Source organism: Sceloporus occidentalis, unplaced genomic scaffold (assembly GCF_023333645.1).
Source record: "Sceloporus occidentalis isolate IW3139 unplaced genomic scaffold, rSceOcc1.0.p SCAF_9, whole genome shotgun sequence".
In the NCBI taxonomy this organism is placed as follows: Eukaryota; Metazoa; Chordata; class Lepidosauria; order Squamata; family Phrynosomatidae; genus Sceloporus; species Sceloporus occidentalis.
In genome coordinates, this window is record NW_028316989.1 from 528,409 (window position 1) to 554,990 (window position 26,582).

At 48.0% G+C, this 26,582-nt stretch overlaps 2 protein-coding genes across 5 annotated transcripts; one reads left to right on the plus strand and one right to left on the minus strand.

The window, feature by feature from the left end:
* Window positions 1-31: 31 nt before the first annotated feature.
* Window positions 32-19,101, minus strand: KANSL3 (KAT8 regulatory NSL complex subunit 3). Of its 4 annotated transcripts, none has more exons than XM_089538507.1 (23): window positions 18,944-19,101; window positions 17,996-18,271; window positions 16,710-16,880; window positions 16,082-16,172; window positions 15,585-15,770; window positions 14,806-14,937; window positions 14,456-14,572; window positions 14,151-14,252; window positions 13,980-14,051; window positions 13,389-13,463; window positions 12,902-13,059; window positions 12,435-12,498; window positions 11,771-11,974; window positions 11,281-11,437; window positions 8,434-8,511; window positions 6,733-6,942; window positions 5,140-5,224; window positions 4,112-4,266; window positions 3,668-3,783; window positions 2,863-3,076; window positions 2,063-2,214; window positions 1,179-1,329; window positions 32-736 (listed from the first exon to the last, which is right to left on the minus strand). In XM_089538507.1, the coding sequence occupies exons 2-23, from the start codon at window positions 18,211-18,213 to the stop codon at window positions 177-179; spliced, it is 3,468 nt and encodes a 1,155-aa protein (XP_089394633.1). In that variant the 5' UTR covers window positions 18,214-18,271; window positions 18,944-19,101; the 3' UTR covers window positions 32-176. The 4 variants fall into 4 exon arrangements, with proteins under 4 accessions (XP_089394633.1, XP_089394631.1, XP_089394634.1 ...); XM_089538505.1 differs by having other exon boundaries at window positions 11,281-11,365; window positions 18,944-19,023; XM_089538508.1 differs by lacking the exon at window positions 17,996-18,271 and having other exon boundaries at window positions 18,944-19,100.
* A 169-nt stretch (window positions 19,102-19,270) lies between these two features.
* LOC149306639 (RNA/RNP complex-1-interacting phosphatase-like) lies at window positions 19,271-25,935 on the plus strand. The gene is made up of 10 exons (XM_089538452.1): window positions 19,271-19,348; window positions 19,633-19,708; window positions 20,511-20,642; window positions 20,957-21,080; window positions 21,677-21,737; window positions 22,347-22,393; window positions 23,003-23,078; window positions 23,789-23,917; window positions 24,453-24,497; window positions 25,207-25,935. The coding sequence occupies exons 1-10, from the start codon at window positions 19,320-19,322 to the stop codon at window positions 25,451-25,453; spliced, it is 966 nt and encodes a 321-aa protein (XP_089394578.1). The 5' UTR covers window positions 19,271-19,319; the 3' UTR covers window positions 25,454-25,935.
* The last annotated feature ends 647 nt before the right edge of the window (window positions 25,936-26,582 follow it).

Sequence of the window (26,582 nt, forward strand, 5' to 3'; positions counted from 1 at the left end):
CTTTATGCGAATGATTAAGAGAAACAAGGAATACACAAAAAGACAAGTTTATTAAAAGTGAGAAAACAACTGAGGAGTCCTTATCATGGGGAGCAACACCTTTCACTTCCCAGCTTCATCTTCCATAGCAAAGACAGTGAATCTTCATATTTTTGGGGGGTGGGTGGGCAGGGTTACTATGGCTGCTGGCTGAGAGCAGGCCCAGCTGTGGCGATGATGGAGGAGCTGGCCAGGTTGCCTCCCAGCGCAATGAGGGTGGTGCCAGTTGCAGCAGCAGGCAGCATGCCTTGCGGAAGCAAGTGTCTGTTGGTGAGGCTCTCCCTGGTATGGAGGATGGTGTTGCTGCCATCGTCCATGACGGATGGCACCCTGCCCAGGGCTTCCGCAGGCCCAAGCGCATGGTGGCCTTTGGTCAGCATAACCTTCTCCCCCCTTGGTCCCAAGGCTCGGTCCCCCTTCATGGCCGCCAGTGTAGATGTCAGGATCACTGTCTTGGACGTGGTCTGCAAGACGGGCCCCACTTTGGAATGCCCCAGGCTGCAGGGAGTGCTGGCCAGGGTTGAGGGGGCAAAGGTCACAGCTCCAATAGGGGAGGAGGAAGAAGAGGTGACAGCGGTTTGAAGGGCAGTGGGCTTCAGGGGGCTGGAAGCGGCTTCAGCCATGACCGACTTGGTAAGCGCAGACAGTTTGGCGTCTGACATCACATAGAGGGTCTTCATGGGGCTCGAAGTGGTTGCTGAATAAGGAGGACAAGAGAGGTCTCAGATCGTGCCTAAATGCTTCAACTGCCCCTGGCTGCTGTTATCCCTCTGGCCTCATACTGATGACATCCCATTAACAAACTTTAAAGGGAAATGCAGGGCTTGAACTATGTGGTCTTAATCTCAGGTTGACCGCTGTCAGCAATTTTCAAATTAGGCCAATCCAACCTCCAGTAATGGTAGCAATCACAGGGCTTTCCAGATGTGGACTGCAATAAACGGCAAAGCCAATGGTGCGGAATGCTGGAAACTGCAGTCCAACAGCCTCTGGAGGCCCTCATGATTCCCATCCCTGTATTAGCAACAACCACTTGCCTATGAAATTTCCAGAAGGAAAAGTGTCAAAATCACTGACCTAGCACCTACAACATGCCCCTTATGCGGGGCTTAAGCTCAAGGAACGGCACTATTCCTCACCTGCCACCACAACCGGCTGAGATGCAGAGTCTGCAGAAGGAGCCTCTGGAGCAGAGTGGACTTTGCCAAGTTCCATCTGAGGCAACAGCTTGCCAGAAGGAGCAGAGCTTGAAGCTGGGCTGGTCAAGTTCCCAGATAAACTATCTGCAACCTGAAAAAAAAGGGGGGGGGTGAGAGGGAGATGAAAACAACATTTTTCACCAGGTAATGGAAAAAGATGTCCTTCAAAAGCATGGAATTAGAGGTATAAAAGGTGTTTTTTTTTAAACAATCAACACATTTGGAAAGAGGTTGCAACACAGAATTGCAGCTGGGAACAACAGAGCAACCTGGAGGAAGATGAAGCCCTTAATGGAGGCTGTAAAGAATAAAAACAGGTATTTTGGGACATTCTGCACTTGTGATATGGCCCAAACACAAGCCCTCCATCAAGGTGACCTTAAAGGGTCCTTGGGACATGGCTTGCATAAAGATGTCTCTGATAGTTGGCACACAGACTCATGTTCGTATCCCTGGATGACACTCTAGAATACTAGGCTCGTATAAAGATGTATTCTCGGGTGTGCAAAGCACCTTCCTTTTTTGCTTCCATTATTATTAAGGATGGCACTGTTCAGGTGGGGGAAGAGGCAGAACAGAAATATTCCTTGTTATAACACTAAGGGGCACAGGAGACTCCCAAAATAAAATCCTGCCAGAACCATCTACCAGTAAGTGGATTTTGGGGCATCCAAATAATGTCAAATGCTGACATGGCAGCCCAAAGCTTGGTGGAAACAGGTACAAATGACTAGAAGGCAAAGGGCTCAATCCCTGTCTTGGAAAGCTTAGTTCAGCGCCTGTTCCTCTGATGCCTCACCTGAAAGCCCAGCATCCGGCATTACCTGGGGCGGCTGCGGAGGAGGGAGCAGCAGTTGTTGCTGCTGCTGCTCTTCCAGCTGAGGCTGGATGGCTCCCATGGCTGCCTGGCTGAGGCTGGTGACGCGGTTGCCTTGGCCTCGAAGGGTCACTGTGATGGTAGTCGGGGCTTTTAGACCTGGCAGAGAGCAAGGGAGGAAGAGTCACGAGTCCCATAGAGCAAACCTTTCAGCAACGAATCAACGGCCACAATGGTGATGCTGCAGTCATGTTAACAAGCTGCCCTTCTAGATGCATGTAGGTTAGAGCCTGGCAGCACTATTGTGAAGCTCCAGCCAAGGCAAACTGGTGAAGGGCACAAACTCACATTGGTTGGCTTTTAAACCACCACCCCCCCACTGCCCTTACATCTCACTTGATCTTTAAGAAGCTCAGGATGGTACAAAGAGGGTTAGGCCATTTTTATCTGAACAGGACCATTAAGCAGGTCAAGCAGACTGAGAATGTAAGACTAGCCCTGTGAGTTTCTCCATCTGAATGTGGATGTGGTCTCCCCATTCTAGCACTTCTGCTACTATACCACTGTGGTCGCTTTCAGCAATGTCACTGTACCACTGGAGGCATGAAAGGAGAGACTTGCTAAGAGCTCTAACATTAGTTCAACTGCAGAATTTTGCTTTCCTTGGTGGTTTCAAGCTTCTGAATGGAAAAATACTTTGCCCACCAAGGAAACTAAAAGTTGCACTACATGAGTTCAAGGGAAAGTGACCTAAGTTCCTGTGGGACAGACTTGTTCCCTGCTGTGCCCCTGCAGCCAGACGCTTACCTGACCCTTGGCCAGAGATGTGAGCCAAGCCAGGGAGGCTGCTTGCAAGCTTGGCCAGCCCTCCGTTGGTGAGGAGCTGGTGGATCGTGGTGGGCTTCCCGCTGGCTGAGGTGCCAAGGGTTGTGGCGACTGGGATGGTACGGACAATGGTGCCAGTACTGGTCGTGATGGTGCCCAGGTTCTGCAGTGGCGTGGAGGTCTTCAGGCCTGAGGTCTATGAGAAGGGAAGCAGGCAGCCGTGACAAGGCAAGGGTACTATCCCTCACTGGGCTCCTTCTCTCCCTCCCCATCCTTTTAAAGGCACCCTCAAGAAGGATCTCAAGAAAAAGGCCCATTGGGTCTGCTCATGTCAAGCCTTGAAACCTTTCTATAACTTCTCCCAAACTGAGATGCAATGCAGGGATGCGTGGAAAAGGCACGGATGAAACCCTCCAATGGAATGATAAGATGGAAGTATTTGGGAGTAGTACTGGATCTGAAGGGTACTAATGGATATGGAAGTGTTTTCATGTGTTTTGGTTGCTTTCTGCATGTTTTGGGGTAAAAAGATGACCAGAAATGATGCCAGTTTAAAAATGGGGGGTGTTTTATGGGCCATAAAAATGGGGGTCCAGGAGACAAATGCAGCCCCTGAAGTAAACAAAGGGAAACCTAAAAGAGGCTTGCAGGGAGTAGAAGGTGAACGGTTGCCCCAGCCCCTTTGCTGGGCTCAGAGGGGAACCAGTGGAGGGCCGAGGCTGCTGTCCAGTTTTTGCTTGGACCCCTTCCTGCCTGCTCTGTCCCACCTGCAGGTCTTGCTGCTTACCTGCCCCAGGGGCCCTGCAGTGGCGATGCTTGCTGGAAGGGCTGCCGCTGGCTTTGGGCTGATGTCCTGCAAGCTGAAGCTCAAGCCCTGCAGGAGGCTGCTGGCTGAGGCTGCCCCTGAGGAGAAACCAAGGAGAATCAAGGGAGAAGGGCTGGGCTGGCGGCTTTGGGCTTTTCCTTAGAAATGCAACTCTGTTGCTATCTGCAGCAGCCATCCTGTCAGCCATGAAAGTACATGTTTGTATTCAGACCATCCTAGGCAAAGAGCCACCCCAAATAGACATATAATAATAATAAAAACTAAACCAATAGAATTGGAACTGTTGTCACTCTGCCACAATGGCAAAACATGCAGGGTCTGGAGGAATGGCAAGCTCTAAACCAGAGGCCACACTGTGAGTCTGGGTGCTGCTTTTAGGGCAGGGGAGACACCGTCAGCTGTTACCTTGGAGGGCATTGCTGGGCTGGGCCGGGAGGCAGTGGGAACTGTTGGCCACCAGTCTGTTCTGCAGAGAATGGAAAGCGCTGGAGACGGTGCTGCTAGGGAGCGTGGCCGAGGGGACTGGGCTGACAGCAGGACTCTCTGCTGAAGAACCTGGCCTGCAAGCAGAGGGCAAGAAGAACAAGGAAATGGAGAGCCTCCATATAGGGTCTGGATAGGGAGGTGACTAACTATGGTGTTTCACAGCTGCAGATAAACACATGCATGGAGAATGGCTCTAGTTCTCTTTTAAAGGCATCCAAATGCATTGCTATTCTTCTAAGCTTGTGGGCTGGAACTCCTTCATCAAGACAATTCTTGTTTGGGTTAAAGCCAAATTTCACTGTGAGCATATCAAATGCAAAAACATACCAACAAACAAGACCGGCATCAAAGCATACTGATGGTATTGCTTCTCAGAAATGTTATCTCTGGTACTGAAACCAAAGGGCCGTGGCAAACATAAAATCACTGAGTTCATTTAGCATGACCATCATACCAAGACAGATACGAAAACAAACATATTTCTAAAATCTACCTCCAGTATTGAAGCCAGGGTGCTGTAGCGGTTTGAATGTTGGACTAGGACTCTGAAGACCAGGGTTCAAGTCCCAGCTTGGCCAGGTAAACTCACTTTGGGGAAGTCACATTCTCTCAGCCTCAGAGGACGACAATGGGAAACCCCTCTCTGAAGGAATTTGCCAAGCAAACCCCAAACCTTAGGGTCGCCATAAGTTGGAAACAACTTGAAGGCACCCGACAACAAGAAGAAACTGAAGCCATAGAGATGTGGCAAACATATAAGGTAACTAAATTGATTAAAAAGCAAAACGGCACTATTTAAAACTCAGGATGTGATTGTAGCCCATATCTCCACATTGTATCAGTGGCAATGAACCAAGTCTTGGGGAAGTCTGGAACTGAACACAGGGCAAGGGCTCAGCCCACTCACTTGGTCTAGAACACAGCACCAGAGATTCGAGGAGACTCACTTGGAAGTGGCCAGCAGTCCTGTTGTCTCTTTTGCACTTGTTGCGCTCTGTCCCAGGGTCACGGCAAGAGGCTTTCCCACAGCCACTGCAAAATAAAAGATGGAGTGAGATGTAGCTCTGCCAGACATGTCTAAAAGTCACTCTCTCTAGCAGTATGCCTGAAGGACTGGAGAAAGACTGAGTAGCAACTTCCAACCCATCCCTGAGCTGACTCTGCTGTGAAAGATGCAAGAAATATGACAGTATGAAACTCACTCAGCAGGTAGGTTTTGAGAGCAACACAAGGGATAAGACTCTGGAGTGCTTCGTGATGGTTAAGGGGGTCTGTCTTCAAAGCACAGGAAAGCCAGGCTCCATTTAAACTACTTCTGTCTTCTCTTTCCACTCTACCTCCCTAGGACTTACTATCTCTTTTTATCAGCCAATCGTTCATAGCAGGGTGCGTCTTAATCTGTCTTAGCCTCCTAAAGCCTTCATAAAATACACAGCAACAGAAGCAAGTTAAAAATTATGTTTTTATTGGAGGTTTTGCTTTTCTTTTGGATACAAATGAAAATTTATCTTGCATATTCCACCTGTCCACAAATGGTAATTCTTGTTTGGTTCAAGTTTACTTCTGTATTTCATTATTTTCTGTGAAAAGAAATAAAGTTTGGATAATTAAAAATATAATAAAAACAGAGACTTTCAAAGCTGATAAATTTATGCTTGCGAGCGAATACGGATTAGTTTAGATTTGGAGTAAAAAGATAATCTACTCTTGAATTAACCAAAGGGAGGTGTATAGAAGCTTTATATAAGTATAATATTTGACAGCTTTGGAAGTCTCTTGTGTCTCAAGGCACTCAAAGGGATATTCATTCAGTCCTGTTCTGCATAAGGGGCTTTTTGCAGAACGGTGCAATCAATAGCCCACGCTGGCTCCTACCTCAAGCACTGCCTTAGCTAGTTCATGTCCAGCAAAGGTTTAGATACTGCATCCAGGGCACTCATGAAATAAACCATCTAGTTATTCTTTGGAACTGAGACAACTGCTTGAATCCTGGCTGGCAGAGTGTGCACAGGATTTTGGTGCCCAGCCACAAGATCACACTATTAACCCACCAGAGTTGCCGGTGACTCCCTTTGCTGGAACATGACATGTGGCACCCAGCCACCCTAGTCTTCCTTTTTCTCTCTGGCCCACCACAGCCAGGAAGTTGGGTGCATCGGTGTGTGTATTTGTGTGTATGTGAACTAAGGTGTAAAGAAGTCACAGCCCAACAACTGTGAAATGAGCCAGTGAAGCCATTTTGCTGGTGAAGGAAATAACATTTTCAGTTATTTTAAAATATTCCTTTTAAAGGGCATTTTTAGAGGTGGATGGACAGGCATTTGTTCAGCTAATTCTCTTATCAATCCTCTTCCATAAAATCAATGGAAAGTAACATAAAAGTAATGAGTAGCCCAACAACTCAATGTAATGAGGAATGAGTTACTCCCTGCACCCAGGAAAGAGTTATTGTTCAAACACTGGAGTGAGTAACAGGAATGATCAACGTTTGAAAAGTAAGTCCTAAGCCCTGAGCTGGCTCCTGTTTCCCCAGGACTCACTTTCTGGCGGCACATCTGGTGAGGCCCCGTTCCCAGTGCTGGCAGCTTCCCCATGGGAGACGATGGTCACCTTGATTTTGGCTCGCTTGGCAGATTTGCCACCGTGGGTTGGGCTGGCGGGCTGGTGCCTCTTCAGCTGCACCTGGAGCGGCTCTTCTTTCTCCCCTGCGTCTGGCGGTGGCGGCTGACGCTGTGGCGGCTCTGAAGCCACTGGAACCAAATGATACACAAGGCAACTTGCTTGAAATGGCACAGGGCAGACACAATGGCACAGGGGAGTGGCACAGGGAAGACAAACCTGGGCATGTGCCCATGGGCCTCTTTGCCTCTTCCTTTATGCCATGCTGTACAAACAGTGGCCCTTTGTAAACAAGGACCCTTCCTATCTGCCCCTGCAGCCCCTCTGGCTGAACTTCACTGGCAAATCGCTGGCATGAAAAACAAACTAAGGGCCCTTCTCTAACAGTGGAGTAGTGGAATATGGGAACAGACAGAGGGAGAGGGGCATTTGCAGGAAGTGGGCAGCAGAACAAGGTAAGGATAGACTTGGCAAACTGCATCCATAAGCATTGCGGACTACATTTTAAAACACAAAGCCTATTTACTTGTCATTAACTTACAGTAAAGCCACTCATACATAATAGTGCAAATTCAAACATTTCTTAAAATTAGAAACCTTGGAATTAAATCTTGCCCATTTCAGCCTGACTGCTGTGCACAAGTAAGCCTGACTAGTCAGACTGTGTCTGCTGACAACCACCACCTTTTTCTCTTCCAAGCACAGAGTATGCTAGCTAGGTATTCATTGTCTTTTAGTCTTTCTGCCAGAACACGGAGTAGATTACCACACTACACTCTTATAGTGTACAAGCTGAGACTGAGCTGTCTATAAGATGCTCAGAGAAGACTGCACCTAATGCTGTTGTTTCGTGCAGCTTCTAAACAGATTACCTGAGAGAGAACAAAGGCCAATTTGTAGGTTGCCCTGACTAGGGAGTGACTCTCTTTTAAAAGTGTCGTTTTAGAAACTTGGAACACACACTCCTTTACGTCTAAGGAGATTACCGCACTACACTCTTATAGTGCTTCTATTCCACTTTCATTGCTCTGGCTGTTTCCTGTTGTATTCTGGGGTCTTAGTTCAATGAGGCTTAAGAGCTCTCTGGCTGAGCTGCACAGATTCTTTTCTCAAGGAGAATGAAGATGCTATTACAGCAGCACACCTCTGAGGAAGACAGGAAGGCAACTGACGATCTTGATTTGTCAAGCAAGTTCCAGTTAATTAAAACGGGGTGAGCCCACCACTAAGCTCTGTCTTTGCAACTTCACATGTTCCATTTGCACCAGAGGGAGGGATAAAAGCCATGCTGGCCACAGGTAGGTTCAGAAGGAACAGATCATCAGGCCCATTACTGCTCTGAGCCTGATGGGATTTTAAGAGAAACCCAGCAAACATTTACTGGGTTGGGTAAGGGGGTTGGGGTGGGAGTCATGCTCTAAGCCTGCCCATGTAGAGCTCCTTTCCGCTGGCTCTGGTGAAAGTCCACAGAGCACCAAGAAACAAACTTCTGATTGCCACCACCAGAGCAGTGCAAAGGGGGTGGGTAGGTGGGTGGGTGGATGGATGGATGGATGCGGGAAGGAGAGTGATGGAGGAATAGGAAGAGAGGCGGCAGAGGCAGAAAGTGAGGAGATACTCACCAAAGAGGCAGGAAGAAGTGCCAGGAGGAAGAGATTTCCTCGCCAGCATGTTTTGTTTCAGAAATGCAGCAAACTGAGCTGAAATGAATCAGAGAGAGTTACAGCATCACAGCTCATGCATGAGGGTTAGGTGAGGGGCTTCTGCTGCCTACCCACCGGAAGAGAAAAGAAAACCTTTGCTGCTGGCTGACCGACCCACTGGTCCAAGAGAAATGGCATGCAGATCACCACTCCTCCCAGGACTCCCAGGCCCTCCCCAGGACTTCCCAGCTCTGCCCTGGCCAGAGACACAAAGTCAGCACAAAGGACTGCAAGACACATCAGCCATCACTGTTGGGGAAATAATCTATGGGCCTTCTGAGCTACTCTCTCTGTGTCAAACTGAAAAGTCACTGTAATCTCAACCATCTCTCAAGAAGGGTTAAGTACTAACAGAAAGACTTTAAAAGGTGGTTGGGATAACTGTCAAACTCTGGAAACAAATTTAGGCAACATTATTTAGCCAGCAAGAGGTCCCAGCTGGTTATCTGGAAGAACACAGAATCTGTCCTTCTCCCTTCCTGCCATTCAGTCACGCAGCAGAAAGCGCACCAGAACATCATGGACTCTGCTTCCTCCAGAGATCAAAGGCTAAAGAGGAAAGCCAGCCTTTGCCACACATGGGCTCTGCGTTCTGCACTTATTTCACGTCCCTGCTAGATTATACTGTCACAGGAACAAAAGAGGAGAGCTGCATTTGGAAGTTAACATGCACTGCTGTTATTCTGAAGGCAGGGTCGGGGTGGTGGCGGCTGGTGTATTTCTGTCTAGATCTCAGATCAGGGTATGGAACAGGAGAGCAGGAATTCCTGTGATGCTTCTCTTTCTGCAGTGATTATAGGGTAGTCTAGCATGGGTTTATCCCTCTGCTCCTGAAGGTAGAGTCATATTCAAATGAATGTGAGAATACCTTCTGGTAAATACATATATACTGATGGAGCTTATTTAGCCTGAAACTGGGGGGAGTTGCTCTCTCTTGCAGAAAAGGTATAATCAGATCCATTAGGATATGGTCTTGTCTTCTGGAGTCATCAGGAGGAGCTAACCCATGGCAAAAAACCTGTACTTGCTAATTGCCAGGATCATCTCCTTTCTGTACTGAAGTTGTGCAATCACTGGAATGGAAAGCATTAAGGCTTACCATACTTACACATTGACAGTTTGTCCGCTGTGAGCTCAGGCAACACAGGATGTGAACAAAATTGTACCCCAAATACATAGCTGAGCCAGTCTTGTCTAGTAATTCTTAGCTGTGCTATGCAGAGTGAGGCTACCTCCAAACAGGTCAAGCAACAGCTAAGGCAGCCTGAAGCAACCAGACTGAGGACACCTGAAGGCCCCCTGTCCCTGTCCTATGGCAGAGGGCACAGCCACTGAGCTGTGCCCCCTTTGTCCCTCTCCCCTCTGAACCAGTTCCAATTCTGTAACAACAATGCCCTACTCCATTACCAAGCCCCTCTGTGGGCTGCAAGTCAAGTCCTCCCATGGCACACCACTCCCTTGCAGCCACAAAGCAAAGAAAGGCCCAGGCTGGAAGGATGAATGGGAGAAGCTGAACCTGATCTGTCGCTTTGGACAGCCATCACTGCATAATCCTTGGGACAGAGGATGCGAAGGGGAAAAGGGTCTGGGCTCCCAAGCAGAACAGCAGCAGGTGTGGTGCTACTGGGTGCTGACAGACTTGCTGAGCTGCAAAAGGCCTCAGGAAGTCCAGGGCAAAGACACCCAAACTCCACCCAGGCTCCTTCCCAGAATCTGTCCCGGGCTTCTGGGGTGGCTCAGAAGAGCCACATTTCACATTCTGTCCATATCCAAATGATGGAAATCCAGCAGACATACTGTTTGCTTGGACCTACCTCTGTCTGTATCACAGGCCAAACCATGAAGGAGGGCAAAACGAAACAAGATCAAAGGCATAAGTGGTATCTCCCTATCGCTCCTTTCTGAGATAGACCTTCTATAGCTTTACTGAACCTTTCAATGTACAAGTCAATCCTACAGACTTTGATAAAAAGATACTCTCAAATCCAGTCAACTGATTGGGGGAAGGGGGGCACAAATGTATCTTATAGAAGCCTAGAAAGGACACCGTCACCAGCCAGAAAGCAGAAGGAAAAGCCAAAGTTGCTACACAGAAGCCTCCAAAGCCCAGTGAGGCAGGTGTTATTAGAGAAATCCCCAGCCACCCCACCAGCCCATGGGCCCTGGGTGAGATATGTCAATAGGTCAGGTCCTGCTAGCACTAGGCCCCAGCAGGCATAGCTATGCATCCTTTCTACATCTTGCACAGCCATCCCAGGTGCATGTAGCTGAGTGCCCTCTCTCCCATGGCCATTTGGTTGTGGGAGGACGGGAAGAGATGGGGTACAGCCAGATCCAGCCTGGTTGTGTTCCTACAGCCTGATGCATGAAGAAGCAGGCATTCTTTTGGACCTCCAGAGGTTGGCCAAGATGATCCTTTTCCTTCCAGCTGCAGGAACATAGCCAGCTGCTGCCTGGACATCTCCCCTCCATCCACTAAGTAGATGTGTATGCAGGGAGATGTTCAGCCTGAACACATGTAGGTAGTATGTTGGGCATTTTGTTGACCAAAAACGGTACATAGATGGGCATATTTGCAAGGGCACCTGCACATGTCACCAAAGGCTTTCAGACATTCTGACAGCTGTCCTGTTGAAATCAAGGAGGAAAGGAGTTTGGACCCATTTAGCAAGACCTGTGCTTGTCCCCTGACTCTGTCTGTAAGCATGCTTGGAAAGCAAGGAGCCTTGTCAGTGTCAGGAAAGAGGGACTGACAGAGCAAGTTACCTTGAGTCTGTTTGTGTGTTGGTGCTGCTTCTGTCCGCTGCACAGGCCTCTTCAGCAGCTGGCCAGTGCCAATCTGGCTGGACTTCTGTACGGATGACACAGTGGCCATTTTAGCCTTTGGACTGGACGTCGGACTACTGGAGACACTGGAGAGGTCCTAGCCAAGGGATGGAAAGTCCCAAACTATTTATTAGACTCATGTTGCAAGGAAAATGTTTAGTAATTCTTGAGGTTTTGCATCTCATGGGCCTGGAAACTTCCAGATATAGCAGGCAGCTGGCATGTGTTCCATATTCCAATGCAAGTGGTGGCTCCCATATCAGCAGGGCAACAAATCCATTCCAGGTCATAAAGGAACTCTTTGGGTTGGGGCCTTGGAAAACTCCTTTAAAGGCAGGCAAAGCCTGGAGTCAAGCCAAATCCCCACTGACCTGGGAGCTACCAAACCCCTTCACCTCAAGCTACTGCTCTCACCGCAGCCTCTTCTCACCTCAGAGCCTGATGGTGAAGCGGGGACTTTGGTGGCAGGGGAGACGGGCCGGCTGCTCCTCTCTGACATGTCGAAGGACAGGTCCCTTCGAGCGGAGTCACGCATGGTTTTCTTCTTCTTCTCGGCATCGAGATCGCGGGGATCAGAGCCCGAATGGCTGTCTGCCCGGGTGAGCACTCCAGTCAGGAAGTCAGCAATTTCATCCTACAGAGGCAAGAAGGCTTTTAAGGGCACTCTCCCAAAAGCATCTCGTAGAGCTTGGGCTACTAGCAGCTTCTTGCTGTTCAAATATTTACAAAGGCCAGAGATCCTAGTACTTTCCCATAACTTCCTATTTCACTTTCTCTGCCCTGTTAGTTCAAGCCAGCCAACCCTGCTGAGGCCAGGGTGGGAACCATGCTGCCCTCCAGATGCTGTTGGCTGCAGCTCCTAGCAGCACTCCCAGAAAGGGATGGGAGTTATGTCCACTTTGGGGCACCACAGTGCAAGGATACTGAGAAGCTGGAACAAGTCTAGAGGAATAAGACTTCCTCTATTCCTGCTTATTCCTGGAAAGGCTTTTTTTCCCTATTCATTTTAGAAGGAGCAAAAGGGGCAGGAGGGTCCCATGACTCTATGGAGATGTTTATTTTTCAGGGGGATGGGCAGAGAAGTAACAATTTACCTGTATGCACCTGTCCACCATGCTCTGGGTCAGGCCTTCTGATTTCTTTTTGGCTTTGCTTATCCTATTTAAAAAGAAAGTTCATCAATACAACATCCTAGGTCTGATGGTTGTATGGGAGCTTTGTGTATGTGATTATGTTTTTCAAAGTTTAAACTGAGCTTCAAAAACCTGGGTTTTTACAGGGCAGATATTACAGATAATACACCAAGACAAGATTATTTTTATTTCATGTTGCTGTTGTCACTGCAGTTGTATTATTGTTGTTATTATGATTATAATATCCCACTTTTTTCCATCTCAGAACTGAAGGTGGTTTAGAACAGATTAAAAACACACCCAAGAGTGATTAAACTATCAAAAATAATAAAAACAGTTAAAGACATAAACCGTGGCCAGATTTGATGTTTTAAATAGAATAAAAACCCATTGACCTCTGCCGCCATCTTGCTTGACTGGATACGCACCTGAGATTATCATCCGCTCCTCCGACCACCACGAGGCTGTTTTCGGCTCGAAGCTTCTCCCGGAAATCTTCCATTGCTTCGCTGTTGCACTGGAGGGAGTTCTGGCCGATCACAAAGAGAACTGGAGTCTTCATGTCTAGAAGTGGGTCGTCAACATCCTGCCACACAAAACCACCTATCAGGTTCTGGCCATTCTCTTTCAAGTCTTAGAAGATGCCAGGATCTGCCCTGCTGCAAGTGGTGCGCAAGGCAAACATTTTCTGCATTTTCCCCCTTTTGCCTAACACACTCAACATGTAAAGTACTCGGAGCACAGGACTGATGTTATGTGCATCATTTTATCATGTGCAGATAATAAATACATAACAATTTTAAAATGATGAAAAGCAGGGGAATTTAACCAACAACTCTCCCCCCTCTGAACTTTGAATTTATCAGGTCACCACCTCTCATTCTGCCAGGGTCTTTATACATCCTCATTTCTTACCCCTCTGGGTCCATCCACTGTTAAGAGAGGGAATCCAAGACACACCACTGCAGTGACATCCTCCATCACTGAAACCTAGACATGAAAACAAAAGGGCCTTATTTTGACAATCTCCAAAGAATGACAACAGCAGATCACTCTGTGTCCTGAATAAAAGTGGTCAGTAATTTTGGCTGTGAAGCCAAGGGACCACAGGCAGTGGGGAGATTAGGCTCTAAGTCAAGGGTGGGGATCCTGTAGTATTTCAGATCTTCTCAGATTGTAACTCCCAGCATTCCTCTCCACTGGGACAGATGGGTGCTGCAGCCTGAGAACAAATGGAGAATTGCTTGATTCCCACCCATTTTAAGTCTTAGGCCAGGGGAGATTTTCCTGGACATGTCATGTTCTTGGGATGTACTTTGGAGTCAACGCTCATAATTCCAAATCCCAACAGCAGTCCCAACCAGCACAGTCCCCCTGAACAAACTGCAGAATGGTGTGTACATTACACAAATCCCACTGTTTCAACGGGCCTACTCTATTGTGACTACCCACAGGATTCAGGCCAAGGTAATACAAAGTCTAGGACAAGACAGTGAATTAACATACGTGACAGGCCACCAGCGCTCCTGTGTTCCAGCCAATCAGGATTACTGGTTTGTGGGAGAAATGGTTGTGGATCTGGAAGAAAAAGCAATTAAGTAGGAAATTAGACTGGTGAAAAGAAATAAGGTTTATAGGCCAGAAGAAGTTTCAATCACAGTCAAACATGGTTTGTACCTCGTGCACTTTGCCTCGCACAGAACCAATCATGTGCTCCAGACACTGCAACACTCCAACGCCGCTGCCATTATTCATTAAATGGGTAGCAACTGGGATCACCTACAAAACAAACAGGAGGGAAGATCGGCAACTCTAAGAGCAGTGATTCCCCCATGCTCCAACTTATTACAAAGTTGACAGCAAGAGTTCCAGGGTTTTCTTGAGAGGGGAAGTTGGACATAAATAAGAATGACAATAACAACAAGATAAAAGTGACACACCACACACACACAAAATAGGCAGAGCAATAAAATGTCACCAACCTTTCCCAAGCAAGAGAGTTGCGACTGCCAGAACCGATGCCGGCGTGAAGTGGGGAACATTGAATTGGAGGGTCCCGAAGCTGCTAGGAGGATGAGGGGGGAGCCAGGCAACTTGCTCTTGAAAAACAGAATCAAGTAAGTCACTTCTTTTGAGACATTCCAGCCCCTTCAACCACCAACGTCCCAAAATACAGCTGTTCAAGGGAGCAAGTATTTAAATTCAACAACTAGAGCTGGGATTCAAGCCTCCAGCCAGGAACAGACATAATGCAATGCATTAAAAAAAAGCAAGCAAATAAATAACCCCCTCATATCTCTCCTTTTTTTTTGGAGGTCCACAATGTGCTTACCGGTTTGTTATGTGAAAGTACGCCCACAGCGGGATCCCATGGTCTCTTCAGCAAGAGGGACAGAGCCTCAGCCCCAGCTGCTCCAGTCTTTGCAGTTGAAGACAAGAGCATCCGGTCGATCAGGGTGGGAATCTGAAACCCAGAGGAGAAACTGTTGGGGAACCCCTTTGAACATGGCCCCAGGAGCCACCAGACCACACTTGCTTGTATTAGGGGGATGGTGTCACCAGCTCCTGAATGAGTCACACTGCCTTGAAGAGGGCTCTACCAGCTGAGCTACTGATCTGCCTGCTTCAACTGGGGAAAGAATGAGGTGGGCAAAATGCTAGGAATGTCCCCTTTCATTTCCAAGTGCTGACTGGAGATAAGAGCAGGAATCACTTTCCTTATTGCACTGGCAAAGGAGGGCAGAAACTGAGGATGGGAGAGGTTACTGTTCTAGGCCATCAAAACAAAAAAAAAATCAAAGAAAGAGGATAGTAAGGTAGATAGTGAGGCTGTGTAGTGTAGAGGGAGACCAGGGTTCATATTGCTGTTCAGCCATGGAAACCCTCTGGGTGACTTGTGCAAGTTACACCCGCACAGCCTCAGAAGGCAATGATGGCAAAGCCCCTCTGAACAAATCTTAACAAGAAAATCTCATGAAAGGTTCTCCATAAGTCAGAAATGACTTGAAAACACACAACAACAACAACAACAACAAAACAACATGGTGGATAAACAGGGATGTATGCAGACACCCTACCAGTACACATTTTCAAACGCTTCATGCTCATCACCTTCCCCTTAAGGGTCTGCAGGGCATCCAGGTAAGCAGCCAGCATAGGCAAACTGAGGGTCTCCACCAGAGTTGAATGCAGCCACTGGATGAGTTTGGTGTCCCAACTGATGCTTGCCAAAGCCTGACGGACCCGCCGGGCACATTTGTCCACTGCTATCCTTCTGAGCACCGGCTCATTGCAAGCCTTACAAAAACAAAAGGAGAAAGACTTAAAGTGGTGTCAGCCAAGCAAACTATTTGCAAACCTCAGACTGAGGTGATATAGCCTGGAATTAGAAATTCTGCTTCTCAGACACATGTTGAGGTAGAACCCTTCCTAACTTGAAAAGACAAAACAGAAGCACACAAGTGCAGTTAAGCACAGTTAATTCTTGTTCTGAAAGATTTTTTTTTTGCTGATCCCAGTGAAGACCACCATTTATTGCAGAGTGTAAAGATGCCCTACATCTACCAGGTGCGCTGGTGCAGGCCAAAGGAAAGGGAATGAGTCCTTACCCCTTCATTAGCCAGCCGGGCCAGTCGGTCAGACTGTAAGGCCTTGAGGATTTTATTGAACAGCTTGTTCTGGGCCACTGTCCAGCCAGACCTGTGAGGAAAAACAAACATTACACTTACTAACTCTCTGCTTGGAGGTTTTGTTTTTTTGGGGGGGGGTTGCAATAAAAACTGGGCAATATGTTTGCTTGAGGGAAGAGAAACTAGCTGCCTGACCAAGACACAAGCTGGAGGAGCAGCAGCTCACGGACTTCTTCTCTTGGTGGATGACAGAGCCAACTCAGCCCAACCCATGAAGAGGCAGGATCTGGTGTGAGAGTACTCCAGTCCGGCTGCTGAATATGCTACTAAAGTATTTTGGAATTTGGAGCTGATCTACAGAACCACAAAAATGTGCAAATCAACTGTGCCTGGTCCTCCAGAGATTGTTGGACTTCAGCACCTATCAATCTGGACTGTTGGTTGTGCTGACTGGGCAGATGGGAGTTGCAGTACAAAAAAAGACTTTCCCAAATTACATCCAGACCCAAAAAGCAAAGGGGAAAAATACAGCACCACAAAAGCAGAGAGTGCAACCAGGCCTCAAACTGCTTTCTGCCACCCACCCACTCTTTCTCCCATTCAGTACCTGTTCATGTGCTCCTCCCAGTCGTCCGGAGGAGGTGGGGTATCTGTATCAGTGCGGGCAAAGATCACGTGGCGCTCACATTCGTTCATCACCGTCCGGGCCTTCTGGTTGTCATAGAGTGGCACAGGTGTGGGTGTCACTGTCTCCACATCAATGGGGACATCTGCCTCACTGAAAGAAGACAGTGTAGTCTCAGAGAACAGAACAGCATGGTTCCAGCTGGCTAATGATGTCTTAACAACAAAAGTTCACAGTCAAGAGGTACACACTCAACATACTACGAACTAAACTGAGCAGAAAGAGAACTCTTGGCCATGGATCTAGTCTACTGTTGCCTCTCATCCCAGTCTGAAAGACACACATGCATGTGTGTGCTCACATGGAGCAAAGGGACCAAACAATGCAATGGCACGTAATAATAATAATAATTTCTTTTATTTATATACCGCTATTCCAAAGATCATAGCGGTGAACAGCAAGTAAGCTAATTAGCAAGTAAGCTAATTTGCCCCCAACAGTCTGGGTACTCATTTTAGCTCCCTCCTCGGAAGGATGCAAGCCTGAGTCGAGCTTGGGCCCTTTTGCTGGTCTTGAACTCGCAACCTTGTGGTTGCATTCTCTCATCATTGGGTCTTCAGTGGATGAAGAAGACAATGAATTGTTAAAGACCTTCTTTAACTTGGCTCAGTCATGAACCAAAACAGAGACTGCAGTCAAGAAATCAGAAGAACGCTAGGTCTTGCAAGGGCAACCATGAAGGAACTAGATAAGATGCTCAAGTGTACAGATAGATCATTGAATACTAAAATCAGAATGGTCTATATATCATGGTATTTCTAACTTCTATGCAAAGAGGTGAAAACCGGACAGTGAAGAAGAGTGGCAGAAAAAAGATCACATCACGTGAAATGTGATGCCAGAGAAGTCTATGGATACCATGGACCACTAAAAAGACAAATAAGACGGCCTCAACTCTCATTAGTAGTGATGCGGATGATTTACTTTGGATGTATGATGAGACAATGTGACTGATTAGAAAAGACAGTAATGCTTGGTAAAGCGGGAGGCAGTAGAAACAAAGGGAAACTGCTCTACAGATGGATTGGCTCAGTCCAGGAGTTTGCAAGACCTGGACAGGGCAGTGGATGAAGAGGGATCCCTGAGATCGATCTTTCGTAGGGTCTTCAAAGGCCATGTCCACTTGGCAGCATGCAACAACGTCACACATGCAGAAACAGAGGTCCTTTCTGTGACCTGCCCATAGAAGAGAAAGGAGCGGAACTCACATGGCGCCGCTGTCTTGGTGTCTCTTAGGCGTCACGAAGAGCAGGCGCGTGGGGCGGGCGCTGCTGGCGTCCGGGTGGGCGCTCCAAGGCTTGGCATAGCTGTGGTCCAGGAACACCAGGTCCAGCTCTCTCTCATGGACTGACAGCTGGAAAAGCAGAGAGGTCCCCATCCTCCGCGCCGAGGTCTGGAAGTCGCGCTCGTTGCCTCGGTAAGCCATGGCTCCGCGCCTTTTGCTGCTAAGGTTGGTGCAGATGATGGCTCCACATCCTGGGTGCCTGGAAGAAACGGAGCGGGTGGCGTCAGAGCCACGTTATTTCTCACGGATGACAACACACAACAAAGTAAATGGCAGCGGCACCTTCATTGGGCCGTTGGCAAGGAAGGCCAGCGCAGCTTCCGGAGCTTTTGGGTGTTGCCAACGGAGGCCCCGCTTGCCCTGAGGATTCTGGGTGTTAGTGTACTTGTATGGCAACACTCAGAGCCCACAAAGCATGCCTCTAGGTGACTACTATTGTTGTTATTACTATTATGATCATCCAGGGAAGCCTTCCCTTGACTGGCATGTCATGTTTTTGCTGAAGGAGGTTTGTGTTCCCGCTTTGCATGATGTTCTGTCTCCAGAGCACTGGCAGCTCCCTTCCGTCTCGCCTTCTCTTCTGAGTGCTGCGCTATTGACAAACACAGCCCACCATGATGATGATGGTGATGATGATGATGGTGATGATGATGATGGTGATGATGATGATGGTGATGAGGCATGTATGCAAACCTTGCAGCCTCTCTCCCGACGGATCTGGCCAAGGCAGCTCCCCTGAATGTTTCTATTCCTAAGCACCGTAAGCGTATCGGGGGCTAAATAGGGGCTAAATAGCCAAGAGCCCCGGCCATTCGGGAGAGTTCAGCCCCGAGGGCGCTAGTCCTCTGAGCATGTGCAGAGGGCTACTCACCTTCGCGCCCGAGAGAGGCCTGGCCCTTGTCTCCTCGCTGGAAGGGAGAGCCCGGCCGCCTCCTCTTCCTCCGCCTTTCTGCCCCGATGACGACCGCGAGAGAGAGAGAGAGAGAGGCCGAGGCAGGCGGCCAAGGCCCGGGTAGGCCCCGGTGGCTCCTGCGCATGCGCGAGCGCCTCTCCCGCCTCCTTTCCTTTGTCTCCTGCGGCGGCAGCAGGGGCTGCTCTTCCCCGCCTCGCCTGCAGGGGCCGCTGCCGCCAAGCAGAGGTCGTTCCGGCGCGCGGCTGTGACGTCACGAGAGCGCCGCCGCGTCCTCTCTCTGCGGGGCCTGAGAGCCGGAAGCGGCTGTCTGTCTGTTGGCCGGTCCTCCTCGGCGATGGGGAACAAGAACAAGCTGCCGGACAGGTGAGCCCAGCAGCCCCAGGCCGCGCATCATCCCTAGCGACTGTTGAGGAATGGTGGGAGTTGCCGTTGGAAGGCCTGGCTGGGCTGCTGGAACAGTAGAGTGGACGGCAGTCCCCATCATCCCCAGTAATCCGTGCAGAGGAGCGATGGGAGTTGCAGTCCCCGCCATCCCCAGTAATCCGTGCGCCCCAGGCCTGCCACTCCCGCCCCTGGCCCTTGGAGCAGGAGTCACACTCTCTCAGCCCAGAACTGAGGAATAGTGAACCGCAAGCTCTCTTTTCCAGGTGGACGGATTACTTGCCTCTTGGGAGAAGGATCCCTGGAACGCGCTTCATTGCTTTTAAGGTCCCTCTTCAGAAGGTAAGCATGGCCTCTGATAGGTCTATCTATATCAGCTCTGGCTTTGTGTGCTCTTATGAGGAAACAGCTCTTGGGAGGCAGAAGGTGGTGATGGCGATGCCAAGGGTCCAGAACGCCCTGCAGGAACAATCCGCTTTAGCTGCCCCGGCTGAGTGTAGGGGGCCCTGGGAGCTGTAGTTTTGCCAGACATCGAGCCTTCTCTCTCAGAGAGCAGCTCTGGGGCCACAATGAACTACTGTTCCCAGGGTTGCCTACCTCTGAGCTGGTCTCAGACTGGGTTATTGCCTCAGTGCGTTTTGGACCATAACCAGCTATTTCGGTGGTGAAGGCCCAGTGGCCTCCGAAGTCCGTTGGGAGATAGACTCTTAGTCACTAGCTGCCCACCCCAGGGAAGGGGAGATGCCAGTAGGGAACCTTTTCCATCCTGGGATTGGTAGGACTGCAGCCCCACCGTCCCTGAGCATTGTCCAAGCTGGCTGGGACCGATGGGAGTTGGAGTCCAACAACATTGGTGTCCAGCCATTGTGGTCAAGCTCTGGGGACTTTTCTAGCCTGGTCTGTTCCCTGTGGCAAGGCTAAGCCTCTTGTGTTTGAACAACTGACAGCCTGGATTGGTAAGAATTCAGCTCCTAGAGTTAGTTCATGGCTGTCATAATTTCGCTGTAGTTTTAGCCCAGCCTATGGCTGCTAATATCACTATGCGCTATGCGCTGGCTATGCACTTATAATTGTGCTCTGCTTTTTAGATGCCAGAAGGTAGCAGCTTGGAAGACTTGGTTGAATTGCCTTCATTTCTTTTCAGAGCTTTGAATATAGGCTTGCCCCAAATGAGCGCTTTTCGCCAGAAGACCTTGTCAATCAAGTCAGAGAGCAGAGGGAAGAGCTGGGTTTGATCATTGATTTGACATACACGACCCGCTATTATGCGCCGGAGGTACGTCTTTTAAAACTTATTTTTATAACAATTCCAGTCTTGATACATACAATACTCCCTTCTTTCTATACTACAGATACCATAATTTAATTCTTCTCCTCTATCCCTCCTTATGCCCCCCTTCCCAAATCCTGCAGTCATGACCCTTATCCCTGTCGATGCACCGTAAATATGAATTGTCTTCATTGTTGTTTGTATTTTGATCATAACATTCAGTGTTTGTTTTTCCCAAATCTCTCCTGATCCAAAGGAGGTTTAAGTCCAGTCGTGCTGAGATTTATTTCAGCCGCTTCTCTTTTGTTTTCCTCTTGCAGAAACTACCAGACACACTGAAGTACTGTAAGATTTTAACCGTCGGCCACGAAGTCCCAGATAATGAAACAATCCATCAATTCAAAAGTGTTGTGAAAAAGTTTCTGATGGAGAACCAGCACAACGGTGAGCATGAAGTTGTCGTTTTAGCATAATGTGATCATTATCCTGGTTGAAGCTTGCTGGTTGGCTTCATGGCGTTTTCCTACAGCCCTTTAGCAAGTTGCTTATCTGTGCAGTGCCATCCCTATGCATGTGTGTGCTGAGAGCTGGAGGGGCAACTTTGGGGGGTTCAGGGGCCAGCTTTTTCACCTCTCTGAGAGCCACCACACGTCACATTGGCAAACCAGTAAAGTAGCTCTAACACAAGTAGGAAATACTTGTTATAAAAGGTTTAATGTTACACATTAAACATGAATGTTTAATGTTTTATTTATTTATGGGGGGCTGCAAGGAGCCCATGTGTCATTCATCCCTCTGCAAGCAGACAGGTCTTGTGCCAAGAAGCTCACCAACGAAAGCAGCATGCTGGGGTAGATAAGCGGAGAAGGAAGTGTGGGAAGCAACAGGAATTGTTATCTTCATGGCACCTGCTAATTAGCCCTTGGCTGGAAGCTGAGCTGCTGTTTTTCTGTAAGGGGGGAAAACCCTTCACAAGGAATAAAATTGCTTGTGCAACTGAGTTCTTGCAAGATATTACTTGTATTTCCTGTTTCTCTTAGACAAGCTCATTGGAGTTCACTGTACGCATGGCTTGAATCGAACCGGTTACCTTGTTTGCAGGTAGGCCTGTCCTTTGAAAAATGCTGGTCACCAGTTGGTTTTGATAGAGCTAAATGGGTAAATATAAATAATTTATTACACAGTTGTCCCTGTACAAAATAAACTCAATAGATCATCCCACCCCTGTCAAAGTCTATGTCTTCATTTAAAACGGGTCTTTTGAAAGCCCTCAGGGTTGAATTGCTGAGGTCTGAGTTAAAGACAATTGTTCAAAGTGAGTCACTCTAGCATCCCTTTTCCTATGGTTAATATTTATAAGAGGAAGCAAGGAAAAGGAGAAATATGGATGTGGAGATATTAAGAAGGGGACGGAGGTGAGGAGGTAGAGATATTGAACACAGATCCTAAGGTTGAATACTCTTCCTGCAAGTCAGGTTGTTAAAACTCAGTGTTCAACAACTGCATCCTGTGTTCTGCTCTTTGCCCAGCTGTCCCCTTGGTCTACAATATGGAGGTGTAATCCTGCCATTATTGGTTATAAGGAGTTTTCTAGTCAACTGTTTTTCCTTAAATTTTACATCAAATTTGCATTCTAAACATATTCTAGTATTGTCCTTTTGTTCTTGTAACAGTTTTTTCCATAACAAAACGTCTTGCTGTTGTGTTTAGGTACCTGATTGACGTCGAAGGAATGGATCCGAACAAGGCAATAGAATGTAAGCAGCGCACCCTTGTTTTGCAGTGGGCCATTTCCTTCCCTTTAAAATAAAGTTATATGAAGTTGAGGTACAGCTTTTCTCCCACAGTTGAAATATCATGATAAGCCTTCCTGACTATCACAGCCAATGGGGAAGAATGCTGGGAACTGCAGTCCAACATATCTGGAGGGCATCATGATTCCCATCGCTGATTAAATAAGGAAGCTCTAGAAGTGACTAGTACAATTATTTTAAGCTTGCCTGAGTTCTTCCTTATATAAGTTTTTGTTATACAGAAACTGACTGGGTTCTGTTGGGTGTCTCTGTCATGTTGAGCCAATTACGAATGGGCCTAGAGGGGACCCAACTCCTGTCCAGTGGGGAAAGGCAGCTTCTTGCTAATGCCTCATTGGAAAACTTCTAGGACACTCTGGAGCACAGCTGCAAAACAAAGACCTCTGTATATTGGGCTAGAAATAGTCCACAAAGCTGCTGCTTCAAGCGTTTTAAGAGAAGGAGTGTTGTGGTTTTTAAAGAAATAATTATTCTGGCACATTCCAATGTACAGCCGGACTTATTTTTTGGTAGCTGCATAGAATTGCCTTCTAAGGCTCGTTTCCCTCTTAGTGTTCAATAGCAACCGAGGGCATTCTATAGAGAGGAAGAACTATATTGAAGATCTGAGGAGAGGACCTAAGAGAAGGTAAAGTACTTCCCTTTCTGTCTCCAAGTTGGACCTTACTACTTCAGTCTTATTGTCTGGCTGTAAATTAGAGAGAGAGACGGTGAGAGAATCACTATTTGGCACCAGAGATTTCAGGAGGAAGAGCTGTGGGTTCAGAGAAAGGCAGAAGTGGGGGTCTTTCCTTCCAGCACCTTCATTCCTAGTTGTCAGAGGAAAAGAACCTCCCCCAGTCCAGCTTTCTGAATTCAGCTACTTGTACCAAGGCCCAAATAGAAACCATAGACTCATTCAGCTTTCACAATTTCCATAACAGCTCGGATACCCTGATTTAGAACATCGCATTACTCACAGTCCTACACACGGAGTGTTGAATTCCTTCTCCCAAGTGCTGATCCTCATGTAGGCAGAAAGCTTTTTCAAGGGGTGCCCCCACAGTTTCATAAAGACTATGTTTAGTAACCACAGAATCCCATGCAGAAGGGAGAGGAACATGGTGGTGGTGGTGGGGAAGGCACAGAGATGGAATGGAGTACTGTATCTCAAAAGAAGGCCTGCCAGCCTCTTGAGTACTCCAAAGAGCAAGGTATTTCCTAGGAGTCTAGCTTCTATTTGTCTAAAGTACAACTGAAAGGCATTAGTTGCCTTCCTATGGGTGCCGGTTCTTGTACCTCTTGTGAAAGTCACATTTCCCTGAAATACTAAAGTTTTAATGTTTTTAATCTTTAAAGGAATGTCAGCATGGCACCTCCTCCATGCAGTTGGAATAAGGAGCGCTCTGGTCCTACTCCGCATCCAGATTTTGAAATTATTGACTGTGGTCCACAATTCCTGCAACCAGTCCCATGGGAAGCACAAAGGTTTCATTTGCTTTCTTCCTTTCTAGATATGGGCAAGTGAAAGTGGACCCTTATGATCTTCTTGAAAGTGCTAAGTAACCAGGGCAAGAAGAATTAGGACAAGATTGGCACACATTTCCCTTTCTTTCCACCTCCATCTGGCTGCTGCTATTTAGGAATTATTTCCTCTTCTTGGGGGAGGAGAGTACCAGCAGTCCCATCCTTGGCTTCTCCTCGTTCCTGCCCACACGCCTCCATTCCACAGCCGTTTTCCTTCCATGGGGAGCTGGAGCAGTGGGGGAGATAGGTTTCAAGGGTCTCCTCCCCTCCCTCAACTAAATAGATCTGCACAGAATAGTTGCCCATTCTTTTGATTCGGAGCCCTCCCAAGGGTCAGTGGAATGTGGCCCTTGGGCTGAAAAATAAGCTGTAGGGAACCACTTCTTTCAGTTCCTGCATTGTAGGAATTAAAACCAAATTTGGCGTCTGGGGAATACTGAGGCAGACTTGGGCAGTTGATTGATTCTTATGACCTTTTGTGTTCTTTGTGTTACAGGCACTTTGCTCCAAAGAGAGGAAGGGGTGGACAAAGCCCACCCAGGTAAATGGCAAGAGAGTCCTGGAAACCTCTGCAGCTGTAACATGCTTAGAAAGGGCACTGCTAGTCCAGGGCTCTGGGGGTTCTGTAGCCACAAAATACTTACCTCCAAGTGAATTGTGCCTGTTGAGCAGGCTATAAATACAGGTCCAACTCAGTTAGCAAAATAGGTGTGTTCCTGGCCTTACGTCTTTAACAGAAAACTTGGTACCTGAAGCAGAAGTAACATGGAATGGATAGGGATATGTCCCCATACCACCGAGAAGAAGAGTAGTTCGTCCTGCTTCAGCAAACTTTGCATCCAAAAACTAACAATATGCCCATGTGAAACAAAACAATTGGGGCAGGTGAGCTTTGCATAAGTAACAAAAACATTTTGAATTCTTCAGAGGCCACTTGAAAGATTCTTCTAAAATGCTTCCAGCAACAACTGTTTCTTTTTTATTAGCCTCCGCTTCTTACAATTTCCATCTTGGTGATCCAATGTATAGAGATCTGTGTTTCTTCAACATGATGAGGGTAGCTGGTAGCTCTCTGCTTTGCGTTCAACATACTCCATGTACTGTTTTAGAGACTGCTGCTGTTTTACCTTGCCTGTTTAAGGCAGGCATGCAGAGCTGCAGTGGGACTATAGCATGGGGTGGAGTATTGCTGTGCATGCCTTTGAAACCCCTCTTGGCTCTGCTCTGAAGCCTTGTGCTTTCTCTTTCAGACCACCCCATCATTGGCAGAGTTTCACCACTCATTACCAAGCTCCTCCTGTTCCCAGTCCTCAGTTCCCTGCAGCAGCCAGCTTCGTCCAGCAAAGGCCAAGCCCCAGTTTCATACCCGAATATGGGCTGCAGTACTCACCTTGCCAGCGACCGTCGCAAGGATGCGGAGGCTTTGGTTTTCCAATGCAGAATTCTTATGGTCCCCTGCAGCAGGGAAGACATAGAAAACGCAGGAGAAAGCGCTGAAACTGCTACTGATGGAAGCATAACAGGAAGGAGGGTGTGATCTCATAGGAAAGGAATAGAAGCTCCTCCCTGGTTGGTTAATTTATTCTGCATTTGAGAATTTGCTGGCTGGGTTTGTGCCACTTCTGTGTTTCCAAAAGACATCTGGGACTTCCAGTCGCTGCAGCCGGTGGCTGTGTATAATTCTGCTGCTTTCTTTCAACAGAAGCATGTTTTTAGTGCCTAATCACAAATGAACAATAGCCATTTTAACCAGAAGGATTCACAGGTGATAGGAAGCCCTGACTAGCTGGTGTTCTCTTGAAATTAATTTCATTCAGAGGTCATACGTCGGATAGGCAAGCCTCCCTCCTACAGAAGCTGCTGCCACAAATGTTGTTTACATAGCACCCCCCAAATTTGTGTTACATAAAAGATATGCCTTCCCCACCTCCTATTAAATGTGGTGCAACAATATGTGCCCAGTTTGCAAAACGTGTGGATTTATGTTTCCCCAAATGCTTGGATTCTGAAGATGGTTTATGCCACCCTTGGAGCCTGGAAGCCTCTCCTGCATCAGGATGGGAATTGCCTGGCTCTCCAGGGCTGCGTCCACACTGGAGAGAAAACCGGGTTTGGCACTGCTTTAACTCTTTTCTGGCTCAAAGCTATGGCATTCTGGGAGTTGGAGTACGTTGTGGGGCCCCGCTCCACTCTGGGCCCATAACAAACTTCAACTCCCAGAATGCCATAGCCTTGAGCCAGGGCAGTTAAAGCAGTGCCAAACCTGGTTATCTCTCCAGTGTGGATTGCAGCTCCTAGCATTCCTCACTATTAGAGCGGCTGTCCATCCACCTCTGGAGGGTTGGAAACGGGGTCTATGCACTAGCTTTGAGTTTTCCTTATAACACTGGCCTCTGAGGAAGGGATGCCTGCCTTCCGAGGACAATGAGTCCTTGCCAGGGCTGGCATTTTCCTGAAGGAGAGATGTCACTGGGACGTTTGTGTTTTACTTTCTTCTTATTTGGCACGCTTTGGGGAGCCAGCTTGGTGCAGGGGTTTGGGCGCTGGTCTAGGACACTGGGAGGCCAGGGTTCGAAACCCCCTCAGGGACACTGGGCAAGTCACGCTCTCTCAACTTCAGAGGAAG

Bases quoted from the DNA above. Each gene is read 5' to 3' on its own strand.
- KANSL3 (XM_089538507.1), bottom strand. From the start codon at position 18,213: ATGGCTTACCGAGGCAACGAGCGCGACTTCCAGACCTCGGCGCGGAGG. The intron at 14,253-14,455 runs GTTGGTGACATT...TTTGTTTTGTAG, and splicing joins AACTCTCTTGCTTGGGAAAG to GTGATCCCAGTTGCTACCCA. The intron at 6,943-8,433 runs GTGAGTATCTCC...ATTTGGTTCCAG, and splicing joins CACTTCTTCCTGCCTCTTTG to TGGCTTCAGAGCCGCCACAG.
- LOC149306639 (XM_089538452.1), top strand. From the start codon at position 19,320: ATGGGGAACAAGAACAAGCTGCCGGACAG. The intron at 21,081-21,676 runs GTGAGCATGAAG...TGTTTCTCTTAG, and splicing joins GATGGAGAACCAGCACAACG to ACAAGCTCATTGGAGTTCAC. The intron at 23,918-24,452 runs GTTTCATTTGCT...TTTGTGTTACAG, and splicing joins GTCCCATGGGAAGCACAAAG to GCACTTTGCTCCAAAGAGAG.